Source organism: Acomys minous (genome assembly GCF_964271855.1).
Source record: "Acomys minous genome assembly, chromosome: 11".
NCBI lineage: Eukaryota > Metazoa > Chordata > Mammalia > Rodentia > Muridae > Acomys > Acomys minous.
Window position 1 is genome coordinate 83,201,022 of NC_140492.1, and position 23,562 is coordinate 83,224,583.

The window sequence follows — 23,562 nt, forward strand, 5'->3', positions numbered from 1 at the left end:
GAGGTATAGCCCAGCCCTGCTCTATAGCTGAGGTATAGCCAGCCCTGCTCTATAGCTGAGGTATAGCCCAAGCCTGTTCTAGGAGTTTTTAGAGACTAATATCAAATCCCAGGAGCAAAATACCAAACAAGCAAAAATGGAAGGAAGCATTAGCTGCACGTCATATTCTGGGTTCAAAGATTTCTGACTTGACTCTCCGAAGACTGAGGTCATCGAGAAGGAACATCCGTGTTTCCTGAAACACATGGGGTTTTCCCCACCACTTCTAACAGGATGTGGGAAGGCTGAGCTGAGCTTGCAAACACTCAAGAGAAAGAGATGGTCACTGTGCGGTGAGGAGCTCTGGGCTTTCCTTACGTCTGCATGCATGCACTGTGCTTTCGTTTGCTTTTCAGCAGTGAAACTGGGAGGAGACTGCAAAAAAGCATTTACTGCCAAGCCCTCGTGAAACCTGCTGTGTTGGTGGTCACTCTGGCTTCCAGGCAAGCACACAGGTTCTACTCTAGGAAAGATAGCGTTCCCTTTGCTTTAGTGTAAGCTACACTGCCTGAGTTAAAAAAAAAAAAATCAGATGGTAGGTTTGTAATTCTACTCATAAACCATGAATGTTTTTGCAAGCAAAACTGAAAATGACAGCAGTACATAATGCTGTAACATGATACGTAAGGGAGAAAAAATACATAATGAGAAACGTGAGGCTTCTTGATCCAGATGCTGCTGCCACCTGTAACAAAGCGGCACAATCCCAGTCACTCCAAACAGTTGTTTCCCACAGTGTTGCAGCTGCCCTTGGCAGGTTTTCTGGTCTGTGAGGCTGGATGCTACAAGACGGCTCCTTCACTCACATATCCAGAACCAGGGCTCAGAAGACCCCCAATTTGCAACACCAAACCCCTGCCCGATGGCTAAACATGTCTCTCCACTTGCCTGCTCCCCGTTGGCTAGCTTCGTCTTTCTACCAGTGTGGGCATCTCAGGACAACATATGTGGTGACTGGTTTCCAAGGTAAAGACAGTTAGAAGTGTGAGTCCTCTGACAAACTGGACCCATTGGAAGCCAGCATCACTTCCAGGAGATCTCTGTAAGCAAGGCCAAAGCCAACCCAGACTTAGGGAGTGGAAGAAGAGTCTACCCCTTGATGCGAAAAGGAGCATCCATGTCCAAGAGGGACGCAAGTCAGCTATCTTCGACATGTCAACATGGAGACTGTTTCTTTTCTCAGGAGCTGGTTTTGTTTTGTTTTGTCTTGTTTTTTCCTCTCTTAATCTTTTAGATTTCAGGGATCTTCTTGGAACTCTATTTGAATTCTTTTTTTAATGTTAGTAAGAAAAGTCATTTAAATTTAAGATGTGATAAACTGTCTTACATTCATCACACATTTTCAGTGATTTCCACCACAGTCGTGGAACCTTATCTTACCTATTACTGCTTACTTTCAGGATAAAGAGAATGAGACTAACAATGGCTACAAGCATTCTGCCATGATGATGCTCCCACTCAAGAGAAGTGGCCTTTCCCATACCAGAGAGTTCTAGAACAGCTCAGCTTGGCATGGCCAGCGGGATCAAGCCTCCTCTCCTACCCGAGTATAACCATGGCCATGCTTAGCCTCTGTCAGGTAGGTTCTGGGTGGTGTGAGCCTGCACTCAGCCTCCTTTCCAGTTTTGTGTACATACTGAAATCTATGTGGGGATTTTTATAACAAAAGGACTTTGTAATCGCCCACTTCCTCTTTCCATTTCAATTAATTTTCTTTTCCTGGTCCATGAATCTTTCACCACGTAAGAACAGCATGGTGAATCAGAACGGAGTCAGCAACTTCTAAAATAAGTCAGAAAGGAAAGAGAGAGAGCAGCTTACTGTTGCCCGAGATCAAAACCAAACCTGAAAATTATAGGCTTTGTTTGAAATGCCATTTGAGACACTGAAATGTGGCTTAATATACCTTTGTGACTCAGTCTCCCAGCACATCTACCCCGGTGAAGGGAGGAGGAAGCTAGTGAGAGAGCCACTGACCTTCAGAGTCCGGTTCCCACAGGTCAATTATGGGGGCCCCAGGCCATGCTATTAGGTTATCCCAGGCCAGCTCAGCAGGAAAGGTATAGAAAATGGCTATCTACAGTCCAGTTGCCGGTGTACATCACTTCCTGAGTGCCCTCCCCCACCCCGCTTTCCCACTTGAAATTAAGGAATTGTCAGAAGCAAAAAAAGTCACTCCAAGTGTAAGAGGCACAGATTCTCACTGATATTGTATTCAGTGGGGGACAAATACTTGTTGTTGGGGAAGTTGCTCCTTTTGTCAGGCACATATATTCTGTGAAGGGAGTGATTTGGAGAACCTTCTACAGACTGCGGAAGATTCTAGGCCAAATGACATGATGTAACCCCTCAGCTATTTGGTATGTCTAATGCTGGTCTTAACTGTATCTGCTCAACCGTTCTGACTCAGGGAAACCTAATGAAACGCTAAGCTGTCTGAGCGACTTTAGGAGGAAGTATTGCCCTTCCCTGTTTAGACCTGCAGTGGGCTACGCTGGGCCTCCTGCACAGTGTTTAGACCGCACTCTGGCATTCAGTGTCCAGGAGGGTATGAACGTACCAGCTGGCCAGAGAAAGAGGGGAGACTGCCTGTGTGTGCTGTCTTTACACTCAGATTTTTTTTTTCAGCAAACAGCGCATTTGCTTACACTATAGACTCTCAAGTCCCAAGTAGGACTTGTCTACTTATAGTAAGAGGACAGACAGACTATCAGAAGCAAAGGGAAGTTACTGACGATCCAGGTTTCCAAAATACATACAGATATGTTCAAATATTCTTAGAATTTTGATAGGGCTCTCAGCATGCACCTCGACTCTTACAAATAGATTGATTTGGAGTATATTTATTCCGATTCTAGAAAATTCAAAAGCTTTATCTCTTCAAATTGTGCTCTTTATATTCCCTCAATTTCTTGCTTCTGTTGGTAAATCTATTCTTGTATCTTTTAGTCTTGTTTACGAGTTTTCTCTTTTCTTATATTTCTTGAGCCAGCTATGCACTCTCTGCTATATTTAGTTTATCTCCATGTTCACACAATTAACATTTTTAACAGTATATTTTCTTTGTTATTATTTCTGAAATTATGTCATATTTTCATCTTTCTTTCTTTCTTTCTTTCTTTCTTTCCTTCCCTCCCCCCACCCCTGTCCTTCCTACATGCCTGCCTGCTGTCTTTCTTTTTTGAAACAGGGTTTCCCTGTGTAGCCCTGGCTATCCTGGACTCACTTTGTAGACCAGGCTGGGTTTGAACTCACAGAGTTCTGCCCTCTGCCTCCCGAGAACTGGGATTAAAGGTATACGCGCCTCCCTCCCTCCCTCCCTCCCTCCCTCCCTCCCTCCCTCCCTCTCTCTCTCTCTCTCTCTCTCTCTCTCTCTCTCTCTCTGTCTCTCTTTGTCTCTCCTCTCTCTGTGTCTCTATCTCTCTTTGTCTCTTCTCTCTCTGTCTCTGTCTCTTTCTCTCAGTTAATTACTTCCATGAATATGCTATCTTTCACATCAGAAGATGCAGGTACTGAATAAGTTGTTTTCTGTAGGGTGCCTAGTCTTAGGACTTAACTTTGCCCAACAGATGTGAGTTGGTTATTAAAAACAAACAACCAAACAAACCCATATTTGAAAACAGGCCAACCTGGCCATGGTGGTGCATGCCTTTAATCCCAACACTGGGGAGGCAGAGGCAGGAGGATCTCTGTGATTTTGAGGCAAGCATGGTCTGCAAAGCGCTTCCAGGAGAGACAGGGCTGTTATACAGAGAAACCAGAGAGAGAGAGAGAGAGAGAGAAACAGAGAAAGATATTTTGGAAAACATATTTCCTGGATTTGATAATTAACTACAGTCACCTTAGGGTCAAGCGAGTCTCCTTCTGCAAACATATCCAAGAGGAATGTAGATCCCCATCAATGCCAAGACCGACACACTTGTGTTCACACATGTATTTTTTACATTGGCCCCAAAGAGAAATCCACCCAAACGTCCCTCAGCTGATGGAAAAAGTCCCTTCTGTGGACTGTTGTTTGGTGGTAGAAAGGTCCTGGCTATAATAAAATGTCTGTGAAACCATGTAGATGGACTTTGAGAACATTGTGCTAAGTTAAGAAGCCAGACATGCAAAACCACATGTTCTAGGACCCTGCTGTGTGAAACTCTCAGAGCAGACATCAAGACAGAGATGGACGGAAGGCAGTTTCCTGGTCACCTGGTGCTCAGGAGATTGGAGAATGGGGAGGGATGACTAATGAGTATGAGGCTTCTTATGGGCCAATGGAAATATCCTAAAGTTAGACTACGGTTCCACAGCTATGTAAACACATTAACTCTCCGCAAACTGGGGGAGTTTAAGCATAGAAACTTTACGGTATATAAACTGATTCTCCATAAACCTTTCTAGAGTAAACAGATGAAGTGGAGAAGCAATTTGCAGAGTGGCTTGCAGGGGCCTTATATGGTCTTTACTGCTTTCTATGTTTTAGGGTCCTTAACTCAGTCATTGTAAATCTCTTATAGACCTCTACATTGGATCACATTCATGGATTAAATTCATCCTTTGTTCCGCCTTAAGGTCTACGCTTGTCAGTTTTCCTTCTGTTTCAGATTGCAATTAATGCTAAGTAGAAAACACTTGTTTCCTTCTTTATTCCTTCTTTCTCAACCTTTACCATGGGAATGGTTCTGCTGTTGCCCCACCCCCCACCCCTGCCCCAACCACTCCTGTGGCTTTCCCAGCACTCAGGGCACATTTTGATGTCTTGGTTCTTTCGTTTCCATGGTGACATTATAGCTACGCAGATAGAGTCTCTAACTCTGAAGAGCTTGGCCCTGGGATTTAATGCGATACGATTGTCTTGTTGGGTTGGCATAGTCATTAAGTCAAAGCTGAAGCTCCCGCGGAGGCTCTCCCAGGCTTCTGTCATAAACGACCCATTGTCTGGATCTTCCTGCCACAGGTTAGACTCTTATAGGTCCCACTCTGCCACCAGAGCAGACGACAGCTCGCAGCCACATCTTTTTGGTCTCAGGAAAGAAGACCTTTTTGTCTCAGATCACCATTTTGTGCTTCTACTCTGTTTCTGATCCACAGAGACATATTCATCCTATTTTAATATTCTTTTGTTAATGTTATGCTTAGTTACTATCTACATTTAAGCATGGTAGAAAGGTAAAACATTAATTGACAGTGCCACTTTAATTGGATATTTTAAAGGTCAGTGCAATCCAATTTTAACAAGAAAACCTGAGCAAAGTACTAAATGGTCCCGATTAGAGTAAGAAAAAAAGCGGTTTTTCCCCCCTAGAAAATTTGGATTTGCAGTACATGAAGCACGTTGAGCGGAGTTACAGTAGGTTTTAAATGAGCATGACGGTAGATGATCCAAGCATGGTTCTGAGAACCACAGAAGGCAAGGATGGGGAAAAAGAGTGTTAATTATACATTGTTAATGGAATATGGGCAAGCAGATCAATAAGATAAATCATTTAATTCCACTTTTGATGATGTAGCAGTGCCTATTCTTATAATATATTTCATAGGGTACCCTTTACTACAACTTGAGGATTTAGAGTGCTTCCATAATTATTCATTCAGTCAGTCACTTAAGGATAGCAACCATGTTCTTGCTGTCCAGTGAGTGCTCTGAAAGCCCCCAGAGATACAGAAATGAACCATGAATAATCCCTGTCCTCAAGGGATGATCTCTATAAAGTTAGCCACACAAAGCTAAACATGCCACAGACCCATTCTACGACAAGGACTGTGGTAACTGCAGGGAGGAGGGCATTCAGGGAACGGAGAAGGAAGTACTCCTGCTCGCAGTGATGGTGCAGACGCAATACCAGGGCCTCACAGATAAGCTGGGATGCTCAAGGATTCCAGGGTCCTACAAGGGAATGGGGTGACACCGAGAGATACTGACGTGTGTTCACACCACTGCAAGCTGGATGTAGGGATATTTTAGGAGTTCGTACAGATGTTGGGAGTGTGATAAAGCACATCTACCTCTTTCTCTCATTCACTCAGAAGTCCCTATCTCATTTAACAGGGTTCCTTACAGGGCAAAGATGCCTCTTTCAGCCAGCTTTAGGACAGAGCAGGATTGACAGTGTCAGAGTGTCAGACAAGCAGTAACTAATTTATGGGTGAGTGGTGGGTTATGAGGACTGTTGTAGGCTACAGAGACGGGACTTTTGTTTGTTTTAGGCAGTGAGAAAACTCAAAGCTGGAGAGTGAAAATAGTCACTACACAATTTTGAACTATAGGTGACTACGTTGTTGAGGAGGATGGGGGGTGGGGAAGGGAGGGGGGAGATGGGGGAGGGGAAGATGTAAAGAGCCCAGGTATGAGGCAGTAAGTAATCCAACTAGATTATCATCAGAAACCCCATAAATGTTTTGCATTAGGAAACCTCATAAATATTGCTTTACAATAAAGCAATGTTACTGTATTTCCCAGCAGAGGTACCCTAGTTGAGATACAACGGTGGTGGCTCATCTACCATCATGCTCAATGCGTGAGAGCTCTGTGTTCTAATAACCAGGGTTACTAGATGGTGCTGGAACAAGTCCAGGAAGTGTGAGGGAGACTTAGGTCTTTGAGTTAGCTGACTTTGTTATGTCTTCATATCTTTACCACTGAGAAGATGGATACACTGGCGTTTTTTTTTTCCTCTTTCTCCCTTTCTCTCTCTCCCTGACTCTGACTGTCTGTCTGTCTGTCAACCCCCCTCCAGGGTCTCTACATTGCCCTGGGTGGCCTGGAACTCAATATGTTGACCAAGCTGGCCTTGAACTCAAAGAGATCTACCTGCCTTTGCCTCCCAAGTGCTAGGTTAAAGGCATGTGCCGCCATACCTAACAGTACTGGCACTTTTACTTTGTGACTAAACAAAAAAAATTATTCAAGACAAAAAAAAAAAAAAGACTTTCCTTTTAAAACATAATGGGCATTTTACTACAATGAATCATGCTGAGTAAAAACATTCTAGGAACTAAGAAAAGCTAGTACTCTTACATCAATATTACCCTTCTATTGCTGAATTTAAGGCTACTCATGATCACAAATACATCTATGTATAAATTATTATGCCAAATGAGAGATGGGAGAAGAGACGGCAAGGTTCCAAGGCCCCACAGCTACCAGGAGAACACCACGAGACTTCTGCTCATCAGCCGTGCAAAATCCTTTTGCCGCCTGAAAAACTTAGGGGCCAAGAAACGCCTCTCATGTCACACACATCTGTTAAGTGACAACATCTACTAAGTCCTTGACAATGTGTTGGACATGACTTCAGGGACTTCCTGGATGGTACCTGCTTAAAATCTCACAAGTACCTGAAACGTGATTAATTCTCCAAGATGGCTCCTCACTGGACATTAGATTTGAATGTCCAGAAAAGAGAAGACCACCAACCCAAGAGATGTCCTTCCCAGTTCATAAGTCTCCCCTCAATTGCTCAGGTACTCACACAGTGTAAGTGACATTTTCTGTCCATAGGGGTGTATATGTGTGTGTGTGTGTATGTGTGAGTGTGTGTGTGTGTGTGTGTGTGTGTGTGTGTGTGTGTGTGTGTGTATTATAGATATTGTTCCTAGTTAAGGAAATTCCTAGGAAACTTTAAGGACAACAAAGAGGAGTCCGATCATACAAATCTGTGCTGAGCATGATTCAAAGGGAAAAAATGAGCCACAGCGCCGAGCCAGTTTGAGCTGGAAAGATTTGCACTGTTAAGTAAGCCAACATGTGTAGCCACTTATGAAGCTGTCTGATTACACATGTTTTTAAGACGTCTGTCAGCACGATCAGAAAGAAGGCCACATGCAAAATCCAGTGCTCCCAAGCACCACCAGAGGTTCGCGTGACGCTGAGGTCTCAGAATCCAGGAAGTGAAGTGAGTTCACAGGCTGACTGCAGGTTGTTATTGCTTAAGTTGGGGAAAGCCTGGAAAGTCCTTCCCGAAGCCGGTGACTCACTGGCCTGGACGGGGACACCTTAAGGGAAACTGGAAACAGCAGTAAAATCCACAGGCCCTGAGGGCGGAAAGCTGCCAGGAAGTTCCAAGCAGAAGGCAGCAGAAAGCTTAGCTTAGTTCAAGGCCGAGCTAAGTGCTCAAATCTGAACCTAGTTTCATCCTCTTATTTCATTTAAAAACAAGGCAAAACAACAAAAATGCCAAACAAACAAACAAAAATCAAAACCAAAAAACCCCCATGGCATTAACCCCCTGGAGAAATTTTCATCTCTAAAATGCAAAAACAGTTCCTTCCAACCTGCTGCGTTTGTTCGTCCTCTGAAGACGTCGTCGTAGCCTTTCCACTGCGGCTTCAGCTGGTAGGCATGAATGAACACCACGAACACCACCACGAGGCACATCAGAGGAACGAGAGCAGCCGTGAACAGAGCAGCATAGATGTTTGGAATGAAGCATCTGGAAAAAAAGACAAGCAGGAACTCAGACAGGCACAACATCAAGATTCGTCCATTCCTCCCTCCCTCCATCCCTCTCTCCCTCCCTCCCTCCATCTTTTAGTCCCTCCCTCCCTTCATCCATCTCTCCCTCTCTCCCTCCCTCCCTCCATCCATTCTTCAGTCCCTCCCTCCCTTCATCCATCTCTCCCCCGCTCCCTCCCTCCATCCATCCTTCAGTCCCTCCCTCCCTCCCTCTTTCCCTTCCTCCCTCCCTCCCTCCATCCATCTCTCCCTCCCTCCATCCATCCTTCAGTCCCTCCCTCCCTTCATCTATCTCTCCCTCCCTCCATCCATCCTTCAGTCCCTCCCTCCATCCATCCATCCATCCTTCAGTCCCTCACTCCATTCACCCATCCTTCAGTCCCTCCCTCCCTTCATCCATCCATCCTTCAGTCCCTCCCTCCCTCCCTCCCTCCCTCCATCCATTCATCCTTCAGTCCCTCCCTCCCTCCATATCTCCCTCCCTTCATCCATCCATCCATCCTTCAGTCCCTCCCTCCCTCCATCCATTCATCCTTCAGTCCCTCAATCCATCCATCTTTCCCTCCCTCCCTCCCTCCCTCCCTCCATCCATCCATCCTTCCCTCTATCCATCCATCCATACACTTTCCATACTTCATCCTTTTAGCACTTTCCACTAGCTCTTTGTATCTAGATGCTGGCAAAAGTGAATTTTGGCTTAATGAACTAAAGCTGTCATAGAGAAGAGGCTACAGGGGTCTATCTGCACTTCACCAAGGAGGGTCTGTGGTGAGATCATCTCTTGCGAAAATGAGAAAGTTTCCAAATATGCCTGTCAAATGAATCTGATCTTTGCATCCTATGGACTCCAGAGATTCAGAGCACATGTATGTCATTTTAAAGGGTGTATGGGAAGATACAGAGTCAGTATATCTGGCTTCAGGATTCCAGTCATATTGAAGTTTTTCACTGCAGTTTTAACAACAGACTTTAGGAATATTTAACCTTTCTACACCTTCATTTTTTAATTAAAATTACAATGGCACCCACAATAAAATCAGTTATGAAAACAATTTACTGAATTAGTTTACTAAACACTAGGAAGCTTTTCTTAAGTGTTTCTAGACTTAAGAAACAGCATTTCTTTATCTTGCTTCTAGGAGCTCCATCTTCCTAAACACCCCAGTGAGGAGCATGCTGGGACATGAAGGCTGGGGGATGGGGAGCTGGCTCAGTTGGAAAAGTGCTTTCTCAGAAAGCACATGGCCCTGTCTGGCATCCTCAGCACACACATAAAGGCTTGGTCTGGTGCCCTGAGTTTATAATCCCAGCCCTGGAGAGGAGGCAGGCACATCCTAGGGCTTGTCACCCAGCCAGCCTAGCCTAATTGGCAAGCTACTAGCCAATGAGAGAACCTGTCTCAAAAAAGACAGAGAAGTCTTGAGGAACAACAACACTCAAGGATGGCTACTGTCTCCACATGTGTACTGACACATAAATGAATACACACACACACACACACACACACACACACACACACACACACACACACACACACACACACTATTTACCCAAATTTGAGGATTCTTTACCCTGGCATCGACACTAGCCTGGTTTTACTGTGCCCCAGTTTCCTGTGAAATGAAAACCTTTCATTTTGAAGGGAATCTTCTTGGGACATTGAGAGTGTGTCCTTTTTATTTTTTCCCAACATTCTTTTTTTTTTTTGATACATAATATTTGTAAGCCTACATTATATTATTGCCATAGTAAACTTTTAAGAAAGGGCAAGGAAAAAATATGTTTAGAAGAAAATCTTAAAATGCCATGTTCCAATGAGTGTATGTGGAACACAAATTGGACTTAGTATTTTTTGGGAGGGGGACACAAAGGTGGGAGGGCGGACCTGGGAGGAATAGGAAGCAACTGTTATCAGGGTACACTGTATAACATTCCCAAGTAGTCAATAAAAATATTATGTTGGAAAAACAAACAAGTAAAAATACAAAATCTAGATAGTTGGCTAAACACTCATTTTTCCAACTTGGAAAAAGAGTGTCTCTCCCAAAAGTTTAAATGAGGAAGCTGGAGAAGTGGTTCCACAGTTGGAAGAATGTACTGTGTTAAAGAGGACACAAGTTTGGTTCCTAGCATCCTTGTTGGGTGGCTCACAACCACCTGTAACACTAGCTCCAGAGGATCCAATGTCCTCTTCTGAGACTTTCTAATGTCTGTAGACACTACACAGCATTTCCTTTTGATACTAAATCTATTTCTGTAAAAGCAGTGCTTTTGTCTTCTCATTTTTTTTGTTTTGTTTTTTGGGTTTTTAAAATTAACTTATTCAGATTACAACACAATTGTTATCCCATCACTTGTATCTTCTTGTTCCTCCCTCCCTCCTGCTTTCACCCTATTCCCCTTCCTTAGGTCTATGACTGAACGGGACCTCCTCCCCCACTTTATGGCCATAGACTATCAAGTCTCATCATGGTAGCCTGCTTATTCTTTATTTGAATGCCACCAGGCTTCCCCACCAAGGGGAGGTCATCAAATATGGGGCACTAGAGTTCATGTGCAAGTTAGTCCCTTGCTCTCCACATAACAGTGGTGAATGTCCTGTCCATTGACTAGATCTGAGTAGAGGTTCAATGCTTACTACTTGTATTGTCCTTGGTTAGTGCAATAGTTTGAGCAGACCCTCCCCCCGGGCCGTGATCCACCATTACGATGTTCTTCTTGTAGGTTTTTAAGACCCTCTGGATCCTTCTATTTCCCCATCTCCTATATTTTCTTACCTAGAGTCTCAGTAGGATGTCCTCACATTTCTCCCAATCTCCTGGTAAGTGGATACTTTCATGGGACATACCTTTTGGACTAGTGTCCAATTATAAGTGAGTATATACCATGTGAGTCTTTCTGCTTCTGGGTTAACTCACTCAGTATGATCATTTCTAGTTCCATCAATTTGTCCACAGATTTCGGGATTTCCTTGTTTTTCATAGCTGAGTAGTATTCCATAGTGGAAATGTACCACAGTTTCTTTATCCATTCTTCAACTGAGGGACATTTAGGCTGTTTCCAGGTTCTGGCTATTATGAATAAGGCTGCTGTGAACATGGTTGAGCATATGTCCTTGTGTGCGGGAGCATTTTCTGGGTATATTCCAAGGAGTGGAATAGCTGAGTCTAGAGGAAGCCCTAGTCCCAGTTTTCTGAGAAAGTGCCAGATAGATTTCCAAAGTGGTTGTACAAGTTTGCATTCCCACTAGCAATGAAGGAGTGTTCCTCTCTCTCCACATCCTTGCCAGCATGTGGTGTCACTTGAAATTTTTATCTTAGCAATTCTGATGGGTGTAAGATGCAATCTCAGAGTCATTTTGATTTGCATTTCTCTGATGACTAAAGATGTTGAGCATTTCTTTGTTTCTCAGCCATTTGATATTCCTCTGTTGAGAATTATCTGTTTAGTTCTAAGCCTCATTTCTTAATTGGGTTATTTGGTTTGGTGGTGTTTAATTTATTGAGTTCTTTCAGAAGATGGAATTCATGGATTGGGAGAATTAATATAGTAAACATGGCCATCTTACCAAAAGCAATTTACAGATTCAATGCAATCCTTATCAAAATACCTACACAATTTTTAAAAGACATTGAAAGATCAATTCTCAACTTCATATGGAAATACAAAAAAAAAAAAAAAAAAAAAAAAAAGAATAGCTGAAACAATCCTATACAATAAAAGATCCTCTGGAGGAATCTCCATTCCTGATCTCAAGCTGTACTATATAGCAACAGTAATTAAAACAGCATGGTACTGGCACAGCAATAGGCTGGTTGATCAATGGAATCGAATCGAAGACCCAGGAATGAATCCACACACTTGATTTTAGACAAAGAAGACAAATCTATTCAATGGAAAAAGGATAGCATCTCCCACAAATGGTGCTGTAAACTGGATGTCTACATGTAGAAAAATGCAATTAGACCCATATTTGTCACCATGCACAAAACTCAAGTCTGAGTGGATTAAAGACCTCAACATAAAACTAGAGACATTAAATCAGTTAGAAGAAAAAGTGGGACAGAGCCTGGAACACATTGGCACAGGAGACAACTTCCTGAACAGAACACCAACAGCCCAGGCCTTAAGGTCAACAATTAATAAATGGGACCTCATGAGGCTAAGAAGCTTCTGTAAGGCAGGAGACACTGTCAACAGAACAAAGCGACAGCCTACAGACGGGGAAAAGATCTTCACCAACCCTACATCTGACCAAGGTCTAATATCAAAAATATATAAAGAAGTCCTTTCATTTCTTTTAACATGTGCTTACAACAACTAGCAGCCATCTTTCCCTTGAATGGCAGCTCACAGATTTAGAGCTCAGGTAAAGGACACCATCTACGTGTGTGTCACTCCCTTGCCTTTTAACTGAAAAGTGTCATCAGAGTTGAATTTAGGAAGAACTATTGAATCTGTTGTGGTTTGAGCCAAGTGCATCAGCATTTCAAACACAGTGCCCTGAGACTGGTAGATGAATAATGTGGTTCAACATCCACACTCCCCAGTAGCATCCATCTATTTCCAGGATTTCCTAATCCACAGAAACTGAGTACTACCTAACAACCAACATCTTGGCTCTTTGGTCCACAGGCAAGGTCAGAGGTAACTGCATAGACATTTAACTGTGTCTATAGCACATCTCAGGAGGGGAAAAGCCATGACCAAATGCCACTGCTGTGAGACATCTCTTTGTGAGTCTCCTTCCTTGTGTCACGTTGCTGTGATGGTTCATTCAGATAAAGGGTTAAAAAAAAGAAGACACAATCCTAAACTTTTCCTTCTTCTGTTTCTTCAGAAGCCTATCATACATGACCTGCCATGGATGGTAGGCCCCTGAGAGCGCCCCACATTTGTCAACCATACAGTCAGTGTGCGCCTGACTTCTGATTGGCAACTCCTCCTGTTGTGGTCTGCCAGTATTTCAAGACCCTTCCCCTTGCAAACACTTGTCTACTGTGGCACTGTCTCCCCACCTCCAACAAAATCAAGGACTTGTCTCATGAACTACAATACTAGCAATACTTCTGACACACAAACATTTACAAATGAAATATGGCCGAAGGAGATACCCCCCCAACACACACACACACACACACACACACACACACACACACACACACACACACAGTGGGTTTCTCTGAGCCCTGGATTAGGCACAAACCACACCAGAACACCTGTTTTTCACAGAAAGCCCCTATATTGTGTGTGTGTGTGTGTGTGTGTGTGTGTGTGTGTGTGTGTGTGTTGGGGATTAAAGTGGCTGCTCTCTGACTCAGGCAGAAAATGGTAGCCAATGACCTTGCAGGTGTAATTTTTAAGGAGGAGGAGGAGGACGATGACAGCGAGGATGACAAGGGGGGGGCTGTGCTAGGATGGGCTAGGATGTGGTGGGATACTTGATTGGGCATGCTGACTAGGTGAACCGAAGGGGGCTTTTTATTGGTGGACTTCAATACTTTGATAGCTAGATCTTGGTAGTTTGCCTCAAGAGGAGGAAGTGGCTAAATAAAGCACTAGACCTTGGTGGCTATTACTTTTTTTTTTTTTTTAACAAGGCAGAGGGAATGGGAGAGAAGGACAAGGCCTGCCGGAGCCATGTCTTGCATGCTTGAGCTGGCCAGCTTCCCTTTAAGGGCTATAAGAACAAATCCTTGGACTGGAGAGATGGCTTGGTGGTTAAGAGGACTATCCGTTCTTCCAAAGGACCCAGGTTCAATTCTCAGCACCCACATGGCAGCTCACAACTGCTTGTAACCCCAATTCCAAGAGATCTGACATTCTCACATCAACGCACATAAACTAAAATTAAATTAATTATTTAAAAAATAACAAATCCTTTAAGAGCAAATCCCATGTGCTGGTGGAGATAGGGCATGCCATTGCTGTGACTCAGCCTTTGGGAAGAGTCTAGGGAAGGGTAAGGCATTGCATATCCCAAACTATAACACAGTCTTAATTTCTTGTCTTAAAGTCTTATTTAACTTAAAAATAGGCATTATCCTAATTTTTAGCAATATTGTATGAGTAGGATTTTTACTGGGGTATAAGGGAATTTGTAAGATATATGTTATAAGGGTCAAAGATAAATGGATTATACCTTATCCTTTCAAAAAATAGTCTTGCCAACCAGAATTTCTTCCCCTCCAACAAAATAAAAACCAAATCCTGGTAGCTCTGACTATTTGCTCACATGAAAGCAGTATGGGGCAGTAGGAAATTCATGGGTGTCGTGGCAGAATATTCTCTGAACTAAATTAGGAACAAATTCTGGAAAAAAATGGAATGCAAGCCTAAGGAGAATGACAGCGTGCACACATCAGGGAAACTGACTAACATACTGGCAACTATGGCTTTAAGAGATCGGGCTGAACCTAGGAAATTAAATGAAGGCCATGTGGGTTTCCTTTAAAAAAAAAAAAGATTGGCAAAGCTTTTTTTTTTTCCCCCCCAAATTCCCAGCTCACTAGCTTCAAAGGAGTCTGGTGTCCTTCGCTTTCAGGGCACTGGACACTCTTCTGTTTTAGGTTTTACAATCACTTAACTGGCTTTGGTATTTTCCTTTTAACTTTCATAGTTTTTCTCAGGCTTATTATTACACAGTGTTAATGTTTTTGTTTTTGTTTTTTTTTTGGTCAGGACTCCATTCTTTCCTCTATTTTTAACCAGATGAAGCAAGTAAACACATCCCGTTATTTTCAGATTTTTCCTCTTCCGAGTTCCCCCCTCTGCATTCACAAAGCCTGAGATCACTTTCTAGTTTAGCGAGGTTGTCACCTTCCCTAGCAGCTCTTTATACTTTCTGAAATGTTTTTGCACCTGTGCCACCTAACTCAGTCTTTACAAGCACGTGTGCGTGCGGCACGGGCCTTTCACTTTCTCTCCTTCTGTATGCAGTCAGCTGCGTCAGGGGCTCAGAAGCAGTAGCTTCTCAAAAGAGACACACTCCTTGGAGTCGTTGACCTTACTGGGCCGGATACAGGGAACGCACTGTACTTAAGGTTGGGGCTTGAGCTCACTTAAATTATATTTTAAAGAACAAGCTGACCCCGGCCGGCTGGGAAACTTATGACATCCTGCTGGCTGCCATCTAGGTCACAGCTGGGTCACATAGGTAATGAGACAGGATGTAGGAAATGTAAGAGTACTAAGTATCTGTCTCCAAAAGTCTGTCAGTGATGCTCACGGGCCCCTGTGCCAGTCTCCGTGGGTAGCTCTCCTTAGCACATCTTCAGAGACGGCATCATAGCAAAAGGCCCACTCATCTCCACCACCTTTCCCTTCCGAACACGTGGATTTATTCTGAAACCTTAGTATACCTGGAAAGTAATGGAGACAGCCTGTTTGCTTTATTCTGTAGATTCATGGAAGGGATAATCAATCCAGAAAAGGATATTTGGCATTTGATAAGGATAAATAATTATCCTTCCTGAAAACTTTTCTGCTTTTGTATGGAAAATGAAGTGTATCTCTGTTCACTGGCTTCATCAGGCAAAGAATAAAGATGGTATCCATCATGTAGACGCACATTATTTGTAAATAAAATCTAAGTCAATAGTCCTGTTCCTAGCCCTTGAAATGGGAATAAATTTATGAAGTCTCAGGGTTTGTTTGGGGAAGTAATAGTTTAGATTTAGTAGCTGTAAGGCATATTACCATGTCCTTCTGTGGTAAAGCATACAGTAATTTTCATAATCAACTTAGTTCTAAAATGCATTTTACTTAATGTTTAAGCTTTATTTATTTTGGGTGGTTCTGTTTGTTTCTGTGTTTTGAGTGTTTGAGACAGGACCTATCTTACTATGAAGGTTTGCCTGGCCTTGAACTCACAGAGATCCACCTGCCTCTGCCTCCTGAATGCTGGGATTAAAGGCATGCATCACCATGTTTGGCCCTTGGGGTTTCTTTAAGACAGAGGCTGACTCTGTGAACCACATTGGTTTGCTACTCAATATGCACCCCAGGCTCTGTTCAAGTGTGTGATCCTCCTGCTTTGGCCTCCTCCATGCTGCGACTACCTGTGTATGCCCCCATAGCCTGCATACAGTTCAACTTTAAACCAAGATAATCTTAGGATCAATTAACTGCAGGCAAGCCTTACACAGTGAAGCAGATCGTTTGCATAGTTTATGGACTTAACCAGTTCAGAGGGGAACAAAGCAGAGCATCTTCTTCCCGCTGCCATCTTAGCTCTCACTGCTACATGCAAGACAGGATATTGTATCAATACATAAATTGGACACAGAACAGCATATTATTCTTACTAGCTTTACTGCATGTACGAGGGGAATGGCACCCATGTTATAAAGGTTCAAGCTGTGTGTAGCATTAATAGATTCGCTATCACCTGTTCATTCTGAAAATTAGTTACAAAGTGCAATAAAGATAGTGATAAACATACCCACATCTCATTTAAGGACAGGAACCTGTTCTTTTTAATGTTTTACAGAGAGTTGTGTACAGCCCCACCCTTGTTTGCGTCCCAGCACTCTTTGAAAGCTTTTCACTTAAAAGCACGTGAAGAGAATTCTGTATGTGCAGCTCAATAAAAGTCCAGCCAACAGTTCAGCATCAGCCACATACCAGCTCCATTGCTGGCAATGGAGGGGCCTATAAAGCTGGCTACATTATGGTCCATCAAGAGGGTTATAACCACAATAGAAGCACAGCGCTTCTGAACCTAATTTCTTTTCCCAGGAGTATCAGCACTAATTGGAAATTTGTGAAGCACGCCAACTCTTGGCCCAACACAGAGCTCCAGAGTCAGAGGCTGTGTTTTCCCAAGATCCCCCAGGTGTGTCTTCTCCCCTCACTCCTCTCTCTTTACATGTGTATACCGAGATAGACATAAAATAAAAGCTTGAGAATGTACTTCGTTAGGCACTCCTGGGACACGAAGTAGTTAAATGTCATCAACAAATTAGTCATTATCTCTTTTTGGGCAGAGCAGCCAAGGGCCTTAAGGCCAGGGATCTCAGAGCTGTGGTGCTTCCATCAGCCTGAAGAACCCAGAAGAAAACCATCAGGAAAGGGAGAAGCAGAGGCTGAGGAGGCCAGGGAAATGCAGGCTGAGCATTCTGGCTGCAGAAAGAGAAGAGCTCATGTCAAACCAGGAGCGCATAAAGACTTGGCGTGGCGGGAAGGATGGGCAGGGGTGTCGGGGCCTGGAGCGTGCATGAGAAAGCAACACTCATCTCTCCCACACCTTCTGAAAGCGGTTCCCTGTGTGTGAGAAAGTTGGGGGGAGCATGGCCGTATAGGGGGAGTATAGATATTTGTAAGAACCCAGCAGTTAGAAACGAGCTGAGAGACAGAACTCAGCCTTGATCAGAGGGGCTAACTCCAGGCTGTTAGATCCCCCCCCCCCTTTTTTTAGAGCATCGGTAGGGATGCCTCAGTTTCCAGACTCTAGCCTCTCTCCTCTTTCCACATTTTCACTCACTTTGGTGGGATTTTATAAGTAACACGAGGACCATACTTAACACATACCAAGTAGGTAAAGCAATAAAGAAAGGGGGAGAAAACGGAACTTGGCTGCTGTTGCGTTTTTCTGACAGTGGGTCTCACTCTGTAGCTCTGGCCTCCCTTGAACTCACAGCAACCCTCCTGCCTCAACTTCCATACAAGGATTTAGGCAGGAGCCTCCCATACCACGCTCACATAACATTTCTTTAAAAGACATTGCTCTTGCTAGAAGGACAGCGGATGTGTGTGTGCCTTGACTTCCAGCACTCAGGAGTCTCAGGAAGGAGGCTCATGAGCCCGAGGCAGCTCAGACTGCAGAGCAAGTCTCACTGAAAACAACGTCAAATATAAATAGGCAGATGAAATAGAACAACACACAAGGCATGGCTTTTGTTTCAGCTGTTCTTAACCTGTGGGTCGAATGTGTATGTCAAACAACCCTCCCAAGACCATCAGAAAAAAAAAAACAAAAAAAACGAAAAAACAAAAAACAGAAGCTATCCACATCACAATTTCTAACAATGGCAAAAATCCCAGTTATGAAGTAGAAACAGAGGCTACTTCAGGGTTGGGGTCACCACACCTGAGGAATTGCCTTAAAGGGTCACAGCATTAAGAAGGCTGAGAAGCACCGCTCCTGACGATGCACCCACCTTGCCTGCCTTTGTCCTCTGGTGAGCATTGTTAGCCACACTGACAACCATGCCAGAAAGCATCCAGAGGACCAAATGGCAAGACTCAAGCTCACGTTTGTATGTGTCACATGGACTCATGTTTGCAGGTCTGGAAAGATCAGGGAAAGAGAGATAGGGATGTAGTCTCAGTTTTAAAAAGCAAGATATATATGTACAGATGGTTACACAGACGGATGATAGCCTTGAAGCATTAACAGGTTAGAAGTAACGTAGTTGGGGGAAAAAAAAACCAGTCTGAAAACCACGATGCTCTTATACGGCGTTTCTCCAGGCACTCAACGCTGAGCAAACTGTTCCCTGAATGGGATGGCACTGTGCACATCAACAGGACAGAGCTTGCCAGCTTCGCTCCAGGTAGTTTCCAGTGAATCAGGCCCCTTGAGAACTACATCAGGAAGGAGGTCAAGCTGACTTCTTCTTATTTTTTGCATGTACTTATGCACTATGTTCTCTCATAAAACCAAACCATTTGGCACTGGGAAAATGTCATTGTCCTAGAGCATTCAAAGGTGCCCTGCTGTTAGCTCTTCTTCCCAAGCTCCCGAATAATCGTGGTGCTTTCTTCTGCCTGATAATGGTAAAATGATAGGTCTTTCTAACTTTGTGAAGATTTACAGAGGTGACTGTGAAAATACAACATTAATGTTAAAATTATCTACCTAACTCTCCCTCTCTCTCTCTCTCTCTCTCTCTCTCTCTCTCTCTCTCTCATCTATCCATCCATCCATCCCATCCTCTGTCTTCACAGGAAGTCTCTGGCTAACAAGCCTCTATATTTGACATATCCACAGAGCTTTGTGTGAGGTTACATACACATTACACGGGCAGAGTATAGTAGGTTTTGAACTCAACAAATGCTATACTTTTTTCAGTTTTAAAATTTTTTAATTCATTTTATGCAGGTCCTGTTTTTGTTCTCTGACATAAAGTCTGAGATTTCAACGAATTCATTAAGGGCGTGACATGTTAGCAAAAATGGTACTTCCTTTTTATGACAAAAAGTCTGCAGGCTTTGAAGTGATTTTTATCAAATACTCTTATAAGACCGTTGTGTGCACTATTTCAAGCCCACGAAAAACTGGCCCATGCTTCCAAGAGTGTCACTGTGGGTTAATCAATGATGCATGTTTGTGGAGGAAATTTCCTCGGAGTAAAGGTTGTTAATGTCCCAAAAAGGAGAAATCCTTTTTATAGAAGGATAATTCAGGTCTTAATCAAGTAGTAGATTTTTATAGAATAGTAAGTATATTACAGTGTCTGGGAAATTAGCCCCCTGAATTCCTCTGGCTTACTCCTACTGCACTCTCTACAGGACTGAACACTTATTCACCCATTTTATGGTCATGATCTCAAGTTGAAAATGAGATAGTTAAAGTCTCAGTTCTAAAACTCAGCTCTGTTGTAATTTACTTCAAAATTGATATTATTAATTTTAAAAAGTTGCCTGGCTTTAGTGACACAATAATCATATGTATTTCAACATATATATGTACTGTACAAAGATCAAGTGAGAGTAATTTCCATACCCATTACCCGGCACATTGCTGCTCCTTGTGTACGGTTTGAAAACTCCCACAGGCCATCTGTGATTGGAGCCTTGGTTTTCAAGGCTTTAGTTTGAATTGAGTTTCCTTACTCATATTAGATCAAGCATTGGGGTCATCTTCAGTGTGTGGACCTAAAGTTTCCCTAGAACCATCAAGGGGATCTTTTGATCTGGGATCAAAAATAAAAATATATTCTAACAGAAAAGAGTGCTATGATACTGTCCCAATATAAAGAGTATCTTATAAATTTCAAACAGGCTAAAATATGGCTCAGAGCACGTAGGGGACATCTGAGTAGACGCTGTATAGTAACTTCAGAAAGCAAAAGTGGAAACTAAACACAAGGACGGTTGAGGCTGACGTTTGATCCCCCTTTTGGGAAACTCCTAGTGCCGAGGAAGGAGTAACACGTGTTTCCTGAAGCCTGGATACCCAAGAGACTGAGTCACACAGATGCTGAAGTAACACTGCAGCCCCAAGGTACACGGCTCAAATCAGACACGATGGAGAAAGACAGGTACCAAGTGATCTCCTTTCTCTTTAAATAGAGAAAGGAAACGATCCTGCTGTTGAGGATACAGCTTGCAGTGGGCAGAAGCATTTGCTGTCTGTTAGTTTGAGTCTAAAGTGCCCCCCACCTACTGGTATGTCTGACCACTTGAACACCAGCTGGAAAGCTACCTGGGGACTTGGTGAAAATCAGGGCCAGCGTTAATGGTTACAGGCGCTTCTGGGTGTGGCCAGTATTCTTAGCTGGGTTTCTGAGTGGCAATCATGGTCTTCTGCCATTAGATACCACCTGGCACCTTATGGTATTCTTTTTTTTTTTTTTTAAGATTTATTTATTGTATATGAGTGCTTTATCTGCAGAACAGGGCATCAGATCACATGATAGATGGGTTTTGAGGCACCATGTGGTTGCTGGGAATTGAACTTAGGACCTCTGGAAGAGCAGGCGGCGCTCTTAACCACCGAGCCATCTCTCTAGCCCAACAACAAGCTATTCTACGTCACCTTATTAGCAATAGTGGGCTGGCACGCTCGGAGATCAGCCATGGGTCCAAACAATCCTTTTCTTCAGAAAAAAGGGTTTCCGTAGGTGTCTAGTTACAGCAACACCAAGGAAACTAGCCCACTAGCAGAATGAGTTATCTCTGCTTGTAAGGGAGTAATGTTCAAAAGGAAGGCTTTGGGGCCGGAGTGTTTAGAATAATCCTGGACTTCTCATTACCTCTGTGATTTGGCATGGTACTTAGCTTTTTCATACCTCAGTTTCCCCAAATACAAAATTAAAAGAATAGAATAATCTACCTGATAGGCATAATGAGAGCCAAATGAGTCAGTTCTGAATAAGATGAAACACACACACACACACACACACACACACACACACACACACACACACTTTTTTGTTTGTTCGTTCGGGTTTTTTTGTTTTTTGTTTTTTTGAGATAGGGCTTCTCTGTGTAGCCTTGGCTGTCCTGGACTCACTCTGTAGACCAGGCTGACTTCAAACTCACAGAGATCCACCTGCCTCTGCCTCCCGTGTGCTGGGATTAAAGGAGTGCGCCACTACCTTCTGGCAAAGTGGTCTTATATGGACTAGAATTAAGCATCATTGAAAAGAAAAGGCATGAAATAGTATCTAGGGGACGTGAGTATCCGTCACGTTGGCTTGTGTATCGGTGGGAAAGTGGAAATCTTTGAATTTGCTGGAAAAATAGTCTTTCAACCAATCAAGAAAGACTTCCTGGGAGCAGAGCTGGGAAGTTGCTCAGGCGCATTGGAGCCTCTGCCGGTGCCCACGGCACCTCTGCAGCAGGGAAAGGAGGCAAGGTTTCCCTCAGCGGCTTTCCTTATGGCTCATGGGTTTCTACAGTGGCGCTTTGAAACTTGCTTCCATTTCAGAGAGAGGGCAGTTACGGAGCATTGAAGGAGGCACGTCCAACACACCATGATCACCTCAACATGCTGACGACGCTATCTGGCCCTGGACAGTCAGCAGCTGTGGGCTCAGCTCTCCCTCTACCCACTTTCCTAGTGAACTGAGCAGCTTGACTACCATGACGCCCTCCTCTTCCCATCATGCAACTCTCTAGGCCAATGGGGACAAAAAGGTGCTTGGGGGAGGAGCTTGTCTCCAGAAGCGTGGTTTCTCAGCCCTGACTGTCAGCGAGCCAGCACTGGAAGCTCCCATCCCCTTGAGCTCCACACTAAAACAAAAGAGCATTTCCTTCCTTCAGAAACGCGAATCACAGGCTCTTAGAACTCGCTTTGGTTTTGCTTCATGAGCAACAAACGCACCCACAGAGAAGTATAGTTCTCGCCCGGCATCAAGAAAACTTCTCTTTGCAAAGGATGGAGAACGCTACAGAAAACCACAGCCATTAAAATGCAGAGGCTCGTGGACACATCTACAAAACAGGCCCACGCCTAAGCCTCAAGGAATATTCTGGAAGATGGGGCAGAAAGATCAGGGACTTGACTAGGCGTTTGCCTCTCCTAGTAACATCAGAAGCTACACCTGTCAAGCGTCACCAGCATCACCACCTGAACATGAGCTAAGTAAGCATTACACTGAGGAGCAAGCCTCATGAGGCCTCAGCCCTGCATAAAGAATCACACCCAATGTGGTAAACCTGGGAATGGCAGAGGTGGCCCATCCCAGAGAGGAGCACATGAATTATCTGTCCAGTGCCAGACAGTCAGTCCTGAAAACGTACATACAAGTAACACTACACTGACTGAACAGGATGTATTTAGGAATACGTAGGTATATACAAATACATATGTGCATGCGATAACAATTAATGAAGAAAGAGCCAGTGAATTTGAAGGGAGCATGGAGGTTTGCGGTAAGGTATAGAAGAGGGAAAGGAAAAGGAAGAAATAGTGTAATTAAATTATAAATTAAAAAGCAAACAAGCAAAGCAAGGTTCACTGAAGACTGCCCAGTACCTGGCTTTTCTTTCTTTGTTTGCTTTTGGAGACAGGCTTTCTTTGGGTAATAGCCCTGGCTGCCCTGGAACTCACTCTGTAGACCAGGCTGGCCTCAAACTCACAGAGATCCACCTGCCTCTGCCTCCAGAGTGCTGGGACTAAAGGCGTGCGCCACCACGCCTGACTCCAGTACCTGGTTTCTAACTTTCAGTGTTGTAACGGGCTCTGAAGAACACGTCAGACTCCATGGTAAAAGCAACCAAAAGGGGCTGCATTCTACTGATGATCTAAAACCCTTTAAAAGAGAAGGCATTCTGCATGCTTTCATTTGCTTTGTGAATTCACAGGGGCTAGCAGACGCAGTGAGCCAGTCATAACAAACCCCTCACCA

At 43.7% G+C, this 23,562-nt stretch overlaps 1 protein-coding gene across 1 annotated transcript in view; it reads right to left on the reverse strand.

The window, feature by feature from the left end:
* The window catches only part of ADGRV1 (adhesion G protein-coupled receptor V1), a 517,649-nt gene that overhangs the window by 70,626 nt on the left and 423,461 nt on the right, over positions 1–23,562 (reverse strand). Inside the window, exon 87 of the mRNA XM_084801946.1 lies at positions 8,302–8,459. Coding sequence (XP_084658072.1) covers positions 8,302–8,459 — 158 coding nt within the window. The remainder of the gene's footprint in view (positions 1–8,301; positions 8,460–23,562) is intronic.